Genomic DNA, 16832 nt, shown 5'->3' with positions numbered 1-16832 from the left:
GTATCTGCAGTCTGCACATGGTCGAGTTGACGTTTGCCAGTTTGAGATTACCACGCTTTTAAGACACTCCCACCTACCACGTTGTTACGTCAGCTTTGCTTCCCTGTTACTGTCACATGTAGATCTTGTTTGCTCTCTCTTTTCAACATTCAAAGTTATTGGTTGTTCTCCATTTTACCGGTCCTGCCGCTTAACAATTTTCTTTTCTTTCTTCTGCACGACGCTCGAGTGTTATGCTGCACAGCTGCGCAAAGGATGCTCAAGAATCTATAGATTAGCCTCTTAGCCATCATACTGGCTCCATAGAAATATGCATAGCATTTAATTTGGTTTAGGTTTTCAGCGGAAACGTCTAGTCTTGCGGAGAGCAGACGCCATAGCAGACGCGTCGAAAAGATGGCGTCAGCCAATCAAATATAGCGGAAGTATGGTGGCTAGCGGAAGTGCAAACGATGGTATATGGTAGCCGTTGCTAGCCATCGGCAGCCGCAGCCTGGCAGCCATCGGTTGTGCATGATGTGATGCGTCGCCCGATGTGAATGGATCACGACCGCTGGACCAGCTGGCGTTGCACATCTGTGGCATCAGTGACCAGCGCTGCGGCTTTGACGACGTGTTCATCACCTGCCCCAAGAGCGCCTCCGCTCCGAGGCGGAACGGTAGCGTAGGCGAGTACGCGTTTCACCGGGTAGCCAGCCGCGTTCCTGCGAGGGCAGCGGCCCATGGCGATGGCGTCCGACATGGGCGACAAGGCGTTGGCAGCTGGCCTGCTCGAGCCTTCGCTCATGAACATCATCGAGCAGAAGTCCCTCAAGTGGGTTTTCGTCGGCGGCAAGGGCGGCGTCGGCAAGACCACCTGTAGCTGCAGCCTGGCCGTGCAACTGGCGGCGACGCGCGAAAGCGTGCTCATCATCTCCACCGACCCGGCCCACAACATCTCGGACGCGTTCGACCAGAAGTTCTCCAAGGTGCCAACTCCGGTGAACGGCTTCTCGAACCTGTACGCCATGGAGATCGACCCCAACCTGGGCTTCTCGGAGCTGCCGGACGAGTACTTCGAGGAAGGCGACCCGTTCCGCGCCAGCAAGAGCATGATGCAGGAGATTCTGGGCGCCTTTCCGGGTATCGACGAGGCCATGAGCTACGCCGAGGTGATGAAGCTCGTGCGAAGCATGAACTTCTCTGTGGTCATCTTCGACACGGCGCCCACGGGACACACGCTGCGCCTGCTCTCTTTCCCGCAGGTAATTGTCGCAAGAACAACAACAGGTTAACCGGCCGCCACAGACAGCTGTAGGTTTGCGAATCACAAAAGCTGTAAAAGTTGCCCTGCCGTCCTGTCACTGCTGCCATACATCACTCGACGGGTCATTCAGCAGATGGGTCAAACGAGCTGCTGTAAAGGCTCGGGCTGCTCACAAAAGTGTGGCCAGTTAGTTGCTGGAATCCGCCCCGTTGAGCCTGCATAACAGAATTCACTCACCGAAGCTGCGCTGTTCGTTCGATTACGGGCCCGGAATTATTGCTATAGGCCGTGCCACTTTTTGCACGTTGGCCAAGGTCTGTTGCCGCCTACTCGCATTCAGTGTGGCCGTTATGGTGTCGGATTGGTTTCCATTTGAGTCTTGGTGATGGCAGGTTGTTCCATCAGTAGTGGATTATTCATGAAGGTGCGTACACCATGCACATTGCAGTTGACTTTAAAGATACTGCGTAGAATTAGATGCTTTAGCAATATCAGCTTTTGCATATGTAAAACTGAACTGCACATAATTATGCTACTAACGCCACATGTAAGATGCAGCAGTGTATGCTGGCTCTGAAAAAAAAAAAAGCTGTTTTTCAGATAAATTGAGTCTCGCAGTTAGCAAAACAGTGGAACTGCATGAAGCAAACAGTGGCCTGGAGTAGTCAACTGGGACACCTGTGTTCACATCATACGCTGGTAAATGCTGTCGTGCTACCTGGAAAGCTGCCATTAGCGCACCTGAAGTGACCATGGCACACTATTGTTTCCGAGCCTGACATACTACGGAACCCAGCACACATTTTAGGCCTCATTGGCCTTTTAAATGCCTAGTGCACCCTCTTTCCATAGCTCCTGCAGTTGTTTGAATGCTGCCGTTACATAGGGATACTGACATGATATTTTCGGCTATTCATATTTTTGCATTAAATCATGCTCCTAGACCTCCAAATGCTAGAGGAAATAATGATGAGCCACAGAGCACCGTAAATAATTTATTATAATAGCTTATCTACAGTCGGTGTGTTCACCTCCCCCCTGGCACTTTCAGTAGTGTCACTGCAAGGCTCATCTGAGCTGTGACATGCGCAGTATATCATTGCTCCGGGCTATGCTGGGCTGCAAATGAAACACATTGCAACATATCATCCTTCTAATGTTGAGTGGCCAAGGCATACCAGCCGACAATTTCTCGTAAGCTTTTCATAAAACTTGGGCTCGTTCTACCAATTTATGAATGTTTGGTCATGTTTTATGAAAAATAAGGCCTGTTTGCGAAGTCTCCCACGTTGGTCACCAACTGCACCCTTGGAAGTCTATTGTTGGTGAAAGGTCATCAAAGGGGCACTTACTTCAAGCGAGCTGTTAGGACACGTTCCTTGAGCTGGCAAAATCGGCTACAACAGAGCCACCAAAAAAGTGACCACAATCTAAGAACTATGCACTGCTTGTCAGTCCTCCCAGTTCCAAGTTTGCTGCTGTTTGTGTGCAACATCTAAAGGTATGATGATACACTGCGCTGCGAAGCAATACAGTGGGCTAGGATGAGAAGTCCAGAGTATTTATTCGCACCACACTGTACCACCATGTCACAGAACCCAGTGGGCCTACTACAACAAATTATTGGTGTGAACATAAGTCATCTTTAATGAAGTGTGTACGTATCCCTCAGAAGTCATGTGCACAGGGTAAACGTGTATTTTTGTTGTGTTCTAATACCCCCTCTCGTTCCAGTGTCATTTCTGTGAGATTTGCACGAATATTAAAGTTCACAGCTCTGCAGGTATGTGAAGGCCTGCAGGATATAATGTGCCATTTGTCGTATCAGGGTAATTTGCTCATCTTTAAAAAGGCATGCTGAACTTCTGACTGAAGAATACCCAGGATAAAATTCCATTCTGTTGTCTCCACATTTAAGCAACTTTTTTCATCAGCCTCGGGCAGATAGATCCACAGAGCTTAGTGCAGCTGTGTTTTCCGGCCCTATTTCACTCGTTAATTGCGTCATTCCATTTTTTTTTTAAACTTCAATACTTGCTGCACAAAACTTTTTCTCATATGCGTGGTAAATGCTTGACTATGAAAGCATTACAATGTGGCGGTAATGATTGAGCAATAAGTGTTAGCCCGTAATTCCAAAATGGTCATTACTCATGTGGCCGCATCATGAAAAGCTAGGTATGGTTGACACTACCCATAGGTGAGGGAATAATGGGACAGGTGCTAGAAGTCACAAGATTCCAAAGATTGCATGAACAGACATTGTCCAGGAGTTTCCAACTTGGTGGTTTGTTTGGTGTGTTCCACTGTAAATAGCAGCGAACCAGTGTGAGTCAAACAGTGAGGATGATGTAGTGGGAGTAAAACACTGACTGGTGTAATTTATGCACATGTTTTGCTTCCATTGCGCACTTTTGCTTGCTGTCACACTTGCTCTTTGAGGTGTCCAAGTAAAGACAGTGTGGTTACCTTACTGAATTGGTCTTTTTATGTATGACTAAAAATCTGGTACGTTTTGAATCGCTTGGCAGCAGATTTCATTGTCATGTTTGCAGACAACAGAGCAGAAGTACTGATTACTGGGGAAGTCGCAATTAAATGCTAGAGCACGGGGTGTGCTTCTATCAAATGCGAGAGCCATCAGACATCATTGCAATCAGTCAAACACCGTTCCCAGCTAAGCTAGTTCTCAGTCTTTTCCTGTGCTGTAGTGTTTAATTATGGAATACCAGATCACACTTACATAGGGACACACTGTTTTGGGGAAATGGTGTTGACGTCATAGAAAGAGCAGCATGCTGTCCCGCACATTGGACTTTCCTGTTGAATCATTGCATATTTTGGTCCCTGTTTTGTTCTTTCTGAAGGCACTTAATGAGAAGTGCTGTTTGCATTGCAGGCCACGTTTGGGTTGCCTTGTGCCTGAAGAGGTGAAAAGCACACTGATGCCTGACATTGTGTGGTAGCAGCTGTTTTGCTTTGCGCAGTCTGTGCTAGACGGGAACTGAATAATGCCTCTATTTGTGGCCAAACTCACGCACCCTACTAGTAGACACAGACATTGCCGCGTTACACATTTCTCACAAAAGTTCTTCCACTTTAATGCATCACGAAATTGTCATTTTCGATCGCTGCATTTCATTTATGTAGCACATCATGTAAGATACATTCCCATTGGAACGACCTGTTCATCTAATCATGACCACATAAAGCCAACAGACAATGAAGCCAAGGAAAACATTAGGGAAATTAAAATTGAAATGTAGAACATAGTCAAGAAAAGGGACATGAAAGTGGAAAAAAAATATAACTTTTTCTAAGAAAATATAACTGTTTGTCTAAGCATTTCGTAGCAGAACAGTTAGTACTGTGTGCTATTGTGTTGATGCAGATGCACATAAGAATGCTGATTATTGTCAAAGTATAAGCATTTTTGAGAGCGTTGACCACATATAGCTTTGGGATGTAAAAACCGTAGTTGCAGTTCTAAACGATCCCACAACCTTCACATTTCGCATGCGATGCTCTACCAATTGAGCTACTGTGGCGCCGTTTCTCCATCGTTCCTCACCTGCGGCAAGTTGTTTTTTCATCCACTTTCATTTCCATTACTTTATCGTTTCTTTATTTCATTTATTAAGCACAAGTAATTTCCCCCATGTTGTCCTTGGTGTCAGTGTTTGTGGGCGTCTTATAAGTTGCAATTCTGCCGCTCGCCCGAGGACATAGCAGGTGAGCTATAGGAAAAATGTTGCATGTTTCAGTAGGTTAGTGTGATGCTCAAAACACAAATTCTTTCTCATAGCGATTATACACTCCTTAACTAATGCTATCGCTAGGTACTGGGGGGTCCACTGTTGAAGGGAACACTTGAGTGGGGAACATGTGCAGATATTCCTCTCTCACAAGAGTACAGTTAGATTTGCAGCAAATAACTTGTGCTTGATAACTCTGACTCCTTCCGGCGCACCTGTGCAGTGCACCTCCACAGCCACTTGCAGCAAGGGTGCCCGAAAAATGAGAGCGACACATTTGAGCGTTCCCTTTAACTGTGGACTGCAGTGTACATAACAGAGAAATTTAAGATATAAGTTTCTGTGTTCATAAAACATAGTTGTATGAATAGGGAAACACAAGAACACCGTCACCCGAAGTAGGACACACTTCGTCTGATGCTTTACCTGAACTGGTGTTACTTGTTTGGTGTCATTTGTTCTGTCACATTATCCGTAGGCCATGCAAGCCACTGCACATTGGATGAACAGGCATGCACCAAGGGCTTTCTTGTTCTGCCCTGGGAGCAGTAGGTCCCGCATTGTCGGTATTTACCAACTGGTCCTTGCACCTATCCCGCAATAGCTATGTTTAACCAACCAGCCCAACGAGAAACTGTTCCCACGCTTGCCCCCCTACGCAGGTCATGGAAAAGGGCATGGGCAAGCTGCTGCGGCTCAAGTCCCACCTGAGCCCGTTCATCTCGCAAGTGGCCGGACTGCTGGGGCTGCAGGAGCTGACGGCCGACGCCATGTCCTCCAAGGTGGAGGAGATGCTGCCCGTCATCCGCCAGGTCAACGCCCAGTTCCGCGACCCGGACCAGACGACCTTCGTGTGTATCTGCATTGCCGAGTTCCTCTCGCTCTACGAGACCGAGCGGCTGGTGCAGGAGTTGACCAAGTGCGGCATCGACACGCACAACATCGTCGTCAACCAGCTGCTGTTCCCCGAGCGCAACCCCTGCCGCATGTGCGCCGCCCGCTGCCGCCTCCAGGCCAAGTACCTGGACCAGATTGCCGACCTGTACGAGGACTTCCATGTGACGCGGCTGCCCCTGCTGGACCAGGAGGTGCGCGGTGCCGAGCAGGTGCGCGCCTTCTCCCGGCACCTCGTGCAGCCGTACGTGCCGCCTTACACACCGCCGCCCCAGTCCTAGCCTGATCTGCCAATAAACCGGTGCTGCTTGCTTTCATGTCTTTCGTCTTGCGTGGTGGTGGCTTGAGGTTGTGGGTTCGAGTCCCGACCATGGCAGCCGCATTACAGTGGAAATGAAATGCAAGAAATGCTCCTGCAGTGAACTTATCGGGCAAGCAGCTACTGGTCGAAAATCTACAATCTGCCCAACAAGACATGCTTCTCAGTTGTACAAGATTGCCGATAACACAGCTTTTTGTGAATGAACCACTTATGTAAAGCTTTTTTGCTGACTATAAAGTAAATGTGAAGAACTGGATTCTCTTTACCACACCAATTTAACTTGGTCTGTGGCAGATAATCAATGATACAGTTAATTTAACATTCTTGACATTGAACAAGAACACAAAACTGAATGAGCTATGAAACAAGCAAGTTCCTATCAACTTGGCATGAATATGATACATACATGCCTTGCTGCACAGGTGCCTCTTTGATGTGTGACAACTGCATCAGTCACGCAATTGTTTTCTTCAATTGGAATGGCGTCAAGTGTTTCAGTACATAACGTAAACATATTTACTGGTGATGGAAGTGTTTGCAAGAAGATTGGAAAAGTAAGTCATTTACATGGATTCCTTTAGCGCTTTTAATGCTATAACGTAAAGGAGCGCCCGAAGAAAGCATTCGTCATCAAACTGCTAAACTTGCTCAGTGCAACTAGACCAGGTGTAGCCTTTTGCTGGATATCCAACCATGTAGGCACAGGAGGTATTGAAAAAGCAGGCATCAGCGTGCAGTTGTAAGCATACACCGCTTACAGTCCAGGACACCCTATTTGCTGACCTGATAACTTGCTTTATGTTGTGTTTCCTGAAAATCAGCTGAATGGAACAGTTCAGTAAGCACTATAGCGACGTCCAGGATCGTCGGACAGCTTTCATCACCAAGAATGTGTCGGAGAAGTCAAATTATATGGACTGAGAAATTGAGCACTTTGTACAGTTGCATGGGTATCTTTTTAAAACATAGAGCTTCAGACCGTCATTGTAGAAAATGACAGGATCTTAACCGCCTTTGCAGTCAGACCTCGTGTAAATACACAGAAAGGAAAAGACACTTAATCAAGCCCTGTTTCTTACTACGCCAAAAACTGTTTATTCAATATAACAACGTTTTTAATTTTCTGGAGTCAGTAGGTCAGTTAGGTAAGATTTGAGCCAGCTAAGATTGATAAATAGCCTTCGATGGCATCCATACCACTTTTATTTGCCACTGCCATTTAAAGGGACACTGAATGAAAATTTTATGTGGAGCTAGATCGAAAGATTAGGCTTCTGTAGTAATGAATTCAAAACGAGAATGGAGCTTTTTTGTAAGCAAGAAAATAACAAAATTAGAAAATTGAACTATGGTACCTCTCATGTGAGGTCAACACTGGCCATTTCACAGAGAGTGGCATAGGGGGAGGTCACGTGCGAATTACGCCGACTCGCCTGCATTGGTGCGGCCAAATAAGATTAAGGAGCATCGGTGATACCTCTGGTGGCAATTTTTCTATGCAACAAAGTTGTGTATTGGAAGACGGAACATGGTGATAGACTTCTAGATGAACAATCTATCAATCTAGATCAGCTGAATATTTCCAAATGCACATATTCACTATTGGGTGTGCATTAAAGGAATCCAGGTGTCCAAAAAGATCCGAAGCCCCTGCTATAGTGTCTCTCACTGCTTCTGCATTAGTTCCGGATGTAAAACCCTGCCACTCAATCGACGAGGCATTAGTTTCTGATCAGGCTTCAGAGCATGCATAACTTGGACCTGTGCGTAGCCTAGTATGACATGCCCGAAGCAAGAACTTGCCTTTTCATTTGGGCTGTAGCACACCGTTTTGGTCTGCCTAAATTTGTAGCCATGCGGTGTTAAAATTCACTCTGGTCTCGCCCCGCATTGCTACTTGTAGGGTAGAAAAATTTATCTGAATTGATCCCTTCAAGTGCTGTGTATATGATTGCACAGTGCTCGTGCAATGAAACGCATCGATTTGGGCTAACTATAACGTGCACACTTTCGTTTCCAGCATCTTCAGTTTGTGTGACATCGGCGCAATTTTGGCTCGCACACCTAGATCAAAGTCTTCATTTCTAGTTAGCAAATTTGTAGCGACATGGCATGATGCTGTAGAGTAATTGGACATGTGGAGTGTTCTAATTTAATGTTTCCCTGTTGCGTTTCATTTTGTGAGCACTGTGCATGCCAAGGTAAATCCTCAGAATGACAAACACTAATGAAAACAGTGGCACGCAAAATGTGTTTGACGATAGTTGAGGAACGCTGATTAGGGCCTATTAAACAATTTTACAAAAGTGCAGAGTTTTGATTTGGTTTAATTGATTTTAGTAGTAACGATTTACATTGGAGAGTAGTCAAAATGGCCAGCTGTTTTTCGAAAGGCTCTTCAAAAAGACTTCACATGCAGGAATTACAGAAATCAAGCCTACTGCTACTTCCCTGTACTGTGTTGCCTTCCACTTTCTTACATAATACAGAGCCATTGTAATTTTGCTGCGGTTTGCATGTTTTTTAGGCACATTCTATTCAAGGGCAGCGCGAGTTCTGACAATGGTTCTCCCAGAACATGGCGGGCAGCTCAGTCTTGCAGTGTTCATAAAGAATATGTGTTTCACATACACTTCAAACAGCATGCACTGTTTAAACACAGTGCATCATGGGTCACAAAATTTGTGCTGAGAAGTTGCTGCAAAATTTTCATGTGCATAAATTTTTTTTCGAAGGTATTTCTCCTGGATTACTAAAAAGCCTGGGCCTGTATTCACGAAAATTTTCTTGCTTCCCCGCACCTCCGCCAAAGTCTTGCAAGTAAAGATGCAGACGAGAGGCTATGGTATGTGCAGGTATAATTTCAAACGGATACGTGACTCATGGTCAGAAGGCAACAGCTCATGCTAGCTTCAAATAGTAATCTTTTCTACGCAACTGGCCCCTACGTCATCATTGGTACTGGTCTGTAGCAATATGTACTGCCTATGATAGGCCATTGCTGTCTAGATTGCTTTATTAATAGCTGGGTTTAGCTTTTCCATAAACATGTTAACATTCACAAAGCACTACCTGGGACATGGAACTGCAAGAACAGTACTGACAGTGGCATCCTATGACGTCCCAACACAACGTGTCGGACACATTTTCATGTTACGTGGGCGGTGTTGCGGAAGAAAATTTTCTAAAAGGCTACATGGCGACGACTACGTTGCTGAAAAAGCACTTCACGCCTGCAGCCGAGTTGAATGTGGCTGGTCACTGCGATAATATCTCCTTGTCCTCTCTGGTTAAACGCTGCACCACCAAGTGTTGCCGCGGACCCATCTGCTCAAATTTACATATCCAATAAAGCGGTATTCTGCAAACAGAAATAGAGAGACTTAGTTTGTTCGTAAAGCTCTCAACACTTGTGGAATAGCAGGCGCCCGAAGAGTTACATGGCGGCAACAACTCTGGTGACACACTGTCTGACCAGCAAACACACAAAAGTAATGCTGCAGTGACTAAAATAGCCTACTTCACTGCTGGTGTAAAGCATTGGAAGCAACATGATCCTTAATGTGCAGTACTTTTATCATTCTTTTGTGATGATAACACTGACACAGCACAAAAGAAGATTGTATTTGGACAAAACGCCACGAGATGTCACCACCGGCTTTACTGCTGCTGTCCATGGCTGCGGTAACCTGCAGGTGTTAAGAATATTCAGAAGCCTATGGACAAACTAAAACTCTCTATTACGAGAAAGCTTTGGCTCAGTGTTTAGCTGATTTCCTTATTCAAATACATATAAAACACAGAAATGTTCTTTCTAGACAATTGCTGAACCTATTTGAATGAAATTTGTTTCGTTTAAAAATGAAAGTTGAACTTTACCATCTATAGGAAATGTTTCATATAGGCCTAAAAAAATTTTTTTTGTCAGGAACTGATGTTTAAGAATAAACTGAAATTCCAAGTTCTAAAATCCATAACAATGGGTCAAAAAGAGATATCACAATTCTGCAAACTGACGGCGTCCATTAGGGCATCTAAAACTGATAAATGTGATAGTACTAAGTTTACATCAGTTTATGTGGAACTGTTACAATGCTTACGAGGGTTTTATGAAAGTCCTGCTCACAAATCGGCGGCGAATTTCAGGGCAGTGGTATAATAAGTAAATTTTGTCTGTTTTAAATCCTTCAATAGGTGCAGTTTACAGAATTGTGATATTGTCTTTTATTGCTGCCCTAGAGTTTTGTCAGCTTGATTCTTCAAGATCTTATCTTTATCTTTTTTTAATGGAACAAACTTAATTAAAATTGGTGCAGTGGTTAGTGGGAAAATTTCTCCTTTTCTGTATATTAATATAGGTGCTCCTGACGCATAGCTGACAATATATTCTGAGCACATTCGTAGTCACTCTTGCTGTACCAACTGTCAGATAACTATCATGAATGTTGGGCATTCAAAAAAGCAGGAAACACTCTTATGCGAGAGAGGCTTTCTAAACATGGGCCCTGCTCTTTCGTTGCCATGTAAAAAGGGAATAACTTCCAGATCTACCAAAGATGCGCGCTACAGAAAACGTTTCAATTATATTGTACTGCCAACTTGGAAGAGGCTCAGTCTTAATTGCGTCTTTCTGTTTAGTCCTGTTAATGGTGCTTTTTGCATAAAAAAAAAAAGCACCTAGGCGGTGACTAAGCAGTGCAAAACTATCTCAATACCAGGGTGTCAAATCGAAACATTTTCAGGTTCAACTTTGGAGCGAAAATAATAGCTCTTCAAGCCAGTTTGAAGCATTATGAACTGCTTCATTTGGATTTGAAGAAAAATTGCATGCCTTCAAGTGAAGAATGGGCGACGCTTTCTGAGAGACGTACAGTTCCTTTGGCTGCTAGCTGTGCAAGACCATTTTCTTCTGCACGGGCATTAACTTGAAAAAGTTGTTACAAAAATGAAGCACCATACACCGTTGTATACATAAAAAGGTCGGAATTTGCCCATTCAGTGAGCTTCGTGGCATTCTGTGTGGCTAGGCAGTGATTTACCGCAATACCACTCCCGCGAATTCTCTCCTTCACTGGTTTCTTGAAGTTGCCTGTCCTTGTTGTCCATACTGTACAAAATTAACACTTAATTACTGTTAACTACCCATGTATTACATGTTTATTTTATTTTAATGGAAGAAGGCACAGCTGTCTTGTGTCTGTCTGTTTTGTCCTGTTCTTAGCATTGCTTACTTTTGGAGGCACCTAGGGGAAAATGTAATAGCACAATAAAACGGGCTGCTGGCTAAATATACCGAACATGAAAACAAGGCAGGGCAAGTGAAGCAGCTGGACTCGGACTCACAACTACCTAGGTGCATTCCGCACCATTTGTCCAGCTGTGATGGTGAGTAGGAGTTTGCGTTGTACAAAGGCGAGTTTTGAAGTGAACCGAGAACTCGGAAACATTGGCCACCAAAACAGGTGATGTATAAGACATAAAAATGCACATTGAGGATACAAATTAATGCATTTTGAAAAATATGAGTAAATGGGTGATGATTTCCAATTTTGTCCAGACGTAGTTTAGATGTTCAGTAAAGGTAAAGTTAGACTAAGAGATATGCATATTTTTGTAACTTTTGTTGCTGTTGGAGGGCAATACGGTGGGTTGCAAATTTGGGTTAAAGTGTTGGCATGGATATTGGTGTAGTGTAGGAAGCACGACTTTTCTTTGCTGATGGTGACTTTTGCAAGACATGCCCAGTCAGAGTCTAGCACGAGTGCCTCACGTGCTCCTTCTTTTTGATCCAAGTGTTTGGTGGCGGAAATGACGACCACCTGTCATCGGTGAATGCCTGTGTTGATGCACCGGGCGGGAAAGGGGGGATTTAAATGGCTACAAATAATATTTTTAAGTAGGGGACTCATTGGTGAGCTCTCAGGGCTTCTAATTGAAAGGGTGGCTTACACCTTGCAGGCACTAAAGCAGTATATGACGGTGTTCAGGGAAAGATTTTATCTACTGGCAAAGGTTTCCGTACTCACGGACGTGGACAACTTTCTGTAGCCATGAAGGGAAAGCCACGGGGGCGGAGCTTTTGCGCATATGTTACCGTGCCAAGTAGTCCGGCAGTGTTTGACAGTGCTTTTCGTTACTCAAAACAGATGCTCAATCGACGCAGCTTCCACGTGCGACGGTTTCGCATTTGTCCAGACGCGGAAGGGAAAAGCTGTAAAATAAGGAAACTTTTACATTCAGTGGTGTGTTTTGTCTTAATTAACTGTTGCTAATAAGGTGTTTATGTTTTCTCTTCCCCAGTTTAAACTAATGTGGATGAAAACGCGGGTCTCTTTTCAGAAGCGCTCTCACTTGTGTGCAGTTTGCCTCCATAGTTTTTCCTTCATAGCCACAGAAAGTTGTCCGTGAGTATAGGGCTGTTATGACAAACTAAAATACTGTGGGATGCCAAACGCTGTCGATAGCACCTTTGAAAACAAGAGATATGAGTAAAGAGTGTAGTGTTTCGTCTTTCATTTGACCACATGTTTTAGTGAGCACACATAAGGAGAGTGTATAAGTCGTTCTAACATTTAGCCAAAGATGTATTTCATTACATTAGGCTGGTATGATGCCAGTGAATTGAGCGGCTGTTAGGTTTTGCAATAAACCTGTTTGTCAATGAATAAGAAAGCACATTAGTTTTAAACAATGAAATGTAAACAGAAAGAAAATGTTGTTTGCCTATGAAAAATGTTTTTATCATGGGAAGAGTGAGCCCGTCTCACCACTGAGCAGAACGGGTGTTAACCAAGTCGTGTTCGATTTCTCCAATGGTGAAAGGCACGTCTTAGATTGTCGTATAATGTGTCGCCATTAATTGCTGAAGCCTAGTGCAATCCTGCTTTACAAATGAGACTTGGAGTGGGAGGCCAAATTTGCTTTCTTAATGATGTGCAAAGCCACCTGGAGGCAGATGTTTTAGCAAGATTCATGTGCACTTTATTAGTGGTCAAAGCATCACAGTATTATGACTAATAAAAGTTTTGAGGTGGGATTCTGTTGTTTTTTGAAAATGCCTACACATTGCCCTGATGTGTGTATGTTCAAGCGTCAAATCTCAATCAAAATGTCAAACCAGGAATAGCTCCCACCTGGTTGCAAAATGAGCTTTATGCAAGCGTTTGAAAATATTATAAAGGTTACTGATGACAAATTCTACACCTTCTTTTGAATGAAGGGGAGTTTGCCGAACCAACTGGAAGCAAATAGAATTGGGGAACGATTGCAGAATTTTCAGTGTTCCCAATTTTGTGAGGCATTTTAGTCGAGGCTTGTTTTGAAAGAAAAGGGAGAATTTAATGCTTTCATAGCCAGAGTTGCGAACAACTTGTAGCCGTACAAGGCAAGAGCAAGAGATGCTAACATGCCATCCAGCCTGCTGTGAGCAACGTGCGATAAAGATAGAGGGTTTCTAATTACTACCAGATATTATTGTTAGATGCGAACTGTAATGACTGTGCCCCGCGTGTATCTGCATCAACTGTGCTCCAACGTTAGTGTTTCGCACTTAAGTCGTTCTCAATTTCAAATGAGTGTATGATGTGATTGGTGCAAATTTGAATTTCATTGAGCAATAGTTCTGAGTGGAGCATGAGGTAGTGCATAAACTGCGTTGATGGCAAATGTGGGAACGGAAGTCGCACAGTTTGTTGCTGTTATCAACTCCAAGGTGTAAAATATAATTATGTTGTACCTATTAACGGGTGCTAATAGGTATAGACAGTACGTGGCTACATTGCATGCTGCAGTGTCAGCCAATGGGATCACTGTGGCGAGGCACATGACTGTTCAGAAGTAACACTCGGCATGCTGCAAAGAATTGACACAAGAGACGTTGCCTACTGCTATCAGTGCGGCAGACTCCAGGATCATAGAATTTCAGTAAAAACGACCCTGGAGCACAACATGTGATCAAACTGGTTCCTCCATAAAGTTCCAGTTTGGCTGAAAGTAATGGTTTAGTTACGGTTTTCACTCCAGTTCCGGTTCGACACACTGCTCAAAACACAAGATGTTTTAAAGTGAAGCTTTCTTTGCCTCTTTGACTTTCCCACTGCTGCTGCTGCTATCCAGCACGCTGCGTCGGGGGTGTGGTTGAGAGTGTGTGTATACGTGACAGGAGCTAGTCAGAGAAAGAAGGTGACACAAGAAACTCCTTTGGTCCCAACCGCATCGAATGTGCACAATACCCTCTGGAGCTAACTGGAAATCCCCACATTAGCCTCTTGACAGCTGTAATTATCTGTGACCCCCCTCAAAAGCATTGCAGAAACTGCAGCGCTTCCCTTTCTACTAACATGGGAGTGCAGAGAGGACGTAGATAGAACTGTAGAAAGGGGGGAGGGGAAGGGGCAGTTCCCATACAATGGGAAGGGGGGGTGAAGTGACCTGAGAAGGCAAGAGAACCCTACTACTATATGACAGAAGTTGTGGGGAAACAGGATAAGCTTGAGTTCCAAGTACGATACATTACGTTCCTGCTATTTCTGATAAACACCATGCAGATATGTTAAGCGGATAAATTATGCAGGGTGTGCAGAAGCAGAACCACATTAATTAAAGTGCACTGCAGAGTCCAGGTGACACTACCTAAGTGGTCGACCGTCAAACCAACACTTCTGTGCTCGCTGCGGTAGCTTTGCAGCTATGAAATTGCTAAAGGTTATGTATTTGATCCCGGCCGCAGCAGCCACATTTCAGTGGGGCGAAATAGAAAACAAAACATGCACTTAAATTTTGGGATAAGTTAAACAACACCATGGTGCCAAAAGTAATACGGAGTGAGCCACTATGGCCCGTCTCATAATCCAATTGTGGTTTTGGCACGTAGAGCCCCATAATTCAAGTTTACTACTTCTGCCACAATGCAATGTGCCATGTAACGCAATGACAATGCTCAAACCTCTCAGAGGTGATGAAATATGGCACGCAACAGTGCCTCAAGCTAACATCTTGCCCTGTATGTTCTGTGTACTATGCAGACAAACAGCAGTGGCATATGCAAGGTAACGTTTAACATCAACTCACCATTCTCACGCTAGACTAAACGTTGAAGAAATTAAGCTTTCGCCATCAACATGACTGCTAATTATCGTCAATCATAGCAACCAGCACGAAAAGCTCCGCTTACATCGATTCCCACAGTGCATGGGATCTGCATCATTTTTGTTCCCTTCATGACAAAGCAGGAAAGACAGTTAAGAGAATGATGGGAGTTCTGTTCAATGATTGAGATTGAATTTTATACAACAGTTCCAAAACAGCCACCAGAATCAGACACCAGGGAAGAGTTGATTTATTCAATTTTCTTTTCTACAAGGTGTGACAATATGACCTAACACATGGTCATCTCGCATTACCCAATTTCCACATCGGCCAGCCAGAATGCTAAATTAATGTGAAATATCTCTCAGAAACAATATCCCAATTATGAACTACTTCATGCTCATACAATCCTTCAAAACACCTGGTTTTCGTGAGATAAAAAATAGTTGGAGCACAAGTAAACAGGGCAGTCAAAGCCAGCATCGGTAGAGTATTTTGGCGTAGCTGGCGATATTCCGAGGACAGTCGCGGTGGCCGCTCTAATGCGGCAGTTTGGACCACGGCGTTGATAAAGCAGTCGCCGGTATTCCCGTAAAACATGCACCAACTTAACCCCCCCCCCCCCCATGTTTCGCCGAGTTCACTGGAAAACTTGACACTCACGATTCGCGCACTACCCTGCAACGGGATTAACAGGGCTCATTCTGTTCAAAAAAGAAAAAAAAAACGAAAATAAGTTTTTTCGTGTCGCAGCGTTGTTTCCGCTGCGACACTATTACGAAACGAGGCGACCACCTTGCACCAAGATCCATCTGCTTGGTAAACGTTCAGAGCGGCGAGACTGAAGCCCAGAGCCACTACTCGAGGCCGTCGTGCTTCTCGCGCACGGCCTCCTTGAAGCGCTCCTCGAGCAGCGACAGCTCACTGATGAGGTCGGTGATGGCGTTGGTGAAAGCCTCCTGCGGAGTGTTGTCCGGCGTGGTCTGGAGCCGCAGGATGAACTTGTGCTCGAGCGGATGGGGCACCTTGTAGCCGGCGAACAGCACGCAGGGGTCCTTGAGCAGCTGCGCGCGGATCATGTTGCCCAGCGTGTGGTCCTCCTTGTTGACCGTGAAGATGGCCGCGTTCGGCACCTTCGTGTCCTTCTCGATGGTGACCTTTTTCTCCCCGTCGAACAGCAGGAACGACTCGAATGCCGGCGGTGCGTTCATCGCGACGACGCTGCTCTGCGCGGATCACCGGACGTTCGAAGACCAATGGCGTCGTGTAGACGGCTCCGGTGGCGTTTACGAAAGGGACAGGTAGCAGTCGCTCCCAGCACTAGATGTAGGCGAGCAAGTCGGCGACCGTCAGAGTGTGACAGTTCAGTACGAAGAAAATTGTCCGTGCCAATGAACACGACAATAACGACAACACAGATACTTCGCCACGACGAAATATGACGAAACGCCGACACTGGCCGACACGGACCGCCGTAGAATCACACTAAAGATTACCAGATGCCGCAACGCTACAATTCACCACCTTC

At 44.9% G+C, this 16832-nt stretch overlaps 2 protein-coding genes across 2 annotated transcripts; one reads left to right on the top strand and one right to left on the bottom strand.

The window, feature by feature from the left end:
- The first annotated feature begins 54 nt into the window (after nucleotides 1–54).
- On the top strand, nucleotides 55–6212 carry LOC139049574 (ATPase ASNA1 homolog). Its single transcript, XM_070525119.1, has 2 exons — nucleotides 55–1244; nucleotides 5664–6212. Exons 1-2 carry the CDS (start codon nucleotides 723–725, stop codon nucleotides 6174–6176), a joined length of 1035 nt encoding a protein of 344 aa, XP_070381220.1. The 5' UTR covers nucleotides 55–722; the 3' UTR covers nucleotides 6177–6212.
- A 9319-nt stretch (nucleotides 6213–15531) lies between these two features.
- On the bottom strand, nucleotides 15532–16798 carry Polr2J (DNA-directed RNA polymerase II subunit RPB11). The gene has a single exon (XM_070525111.1). The coding sequence runs from the start codon at nucleotides 16513–16515 to the stop codon at nucleotides 16162–16164; it is 354 nt and encodes a 117-aa protein (XP_070381212.1). The 5' UTR covers nucleotides 16516–16798; the 3' UTR covers nucleotides 15532–16161.
- Between the last annotated feature and the right edge of the window lie 34 nt (nucleotides 16799–16832).

The sequence above is a fragment of the Dermacentor albipictus genome, chromosome 9, assembly GCF_038994185.2.
Source record: "Dermacentor albipictus isolate Rhodes 1998 colony chromosome 9, USDA_Dalb.pri_finalv2, whole genome shotgun sequence".
NCBI lineage: Eukaryota > Metazoa > Arthropoda > Arachnida > Ixodida > Ixodidae > Dermacentor > Dermacentor albipictus.
Note: the sequence above shows the minus strand (reverse complement) of the source record. Positions and strands in the feature narration are given on the sequence as shown.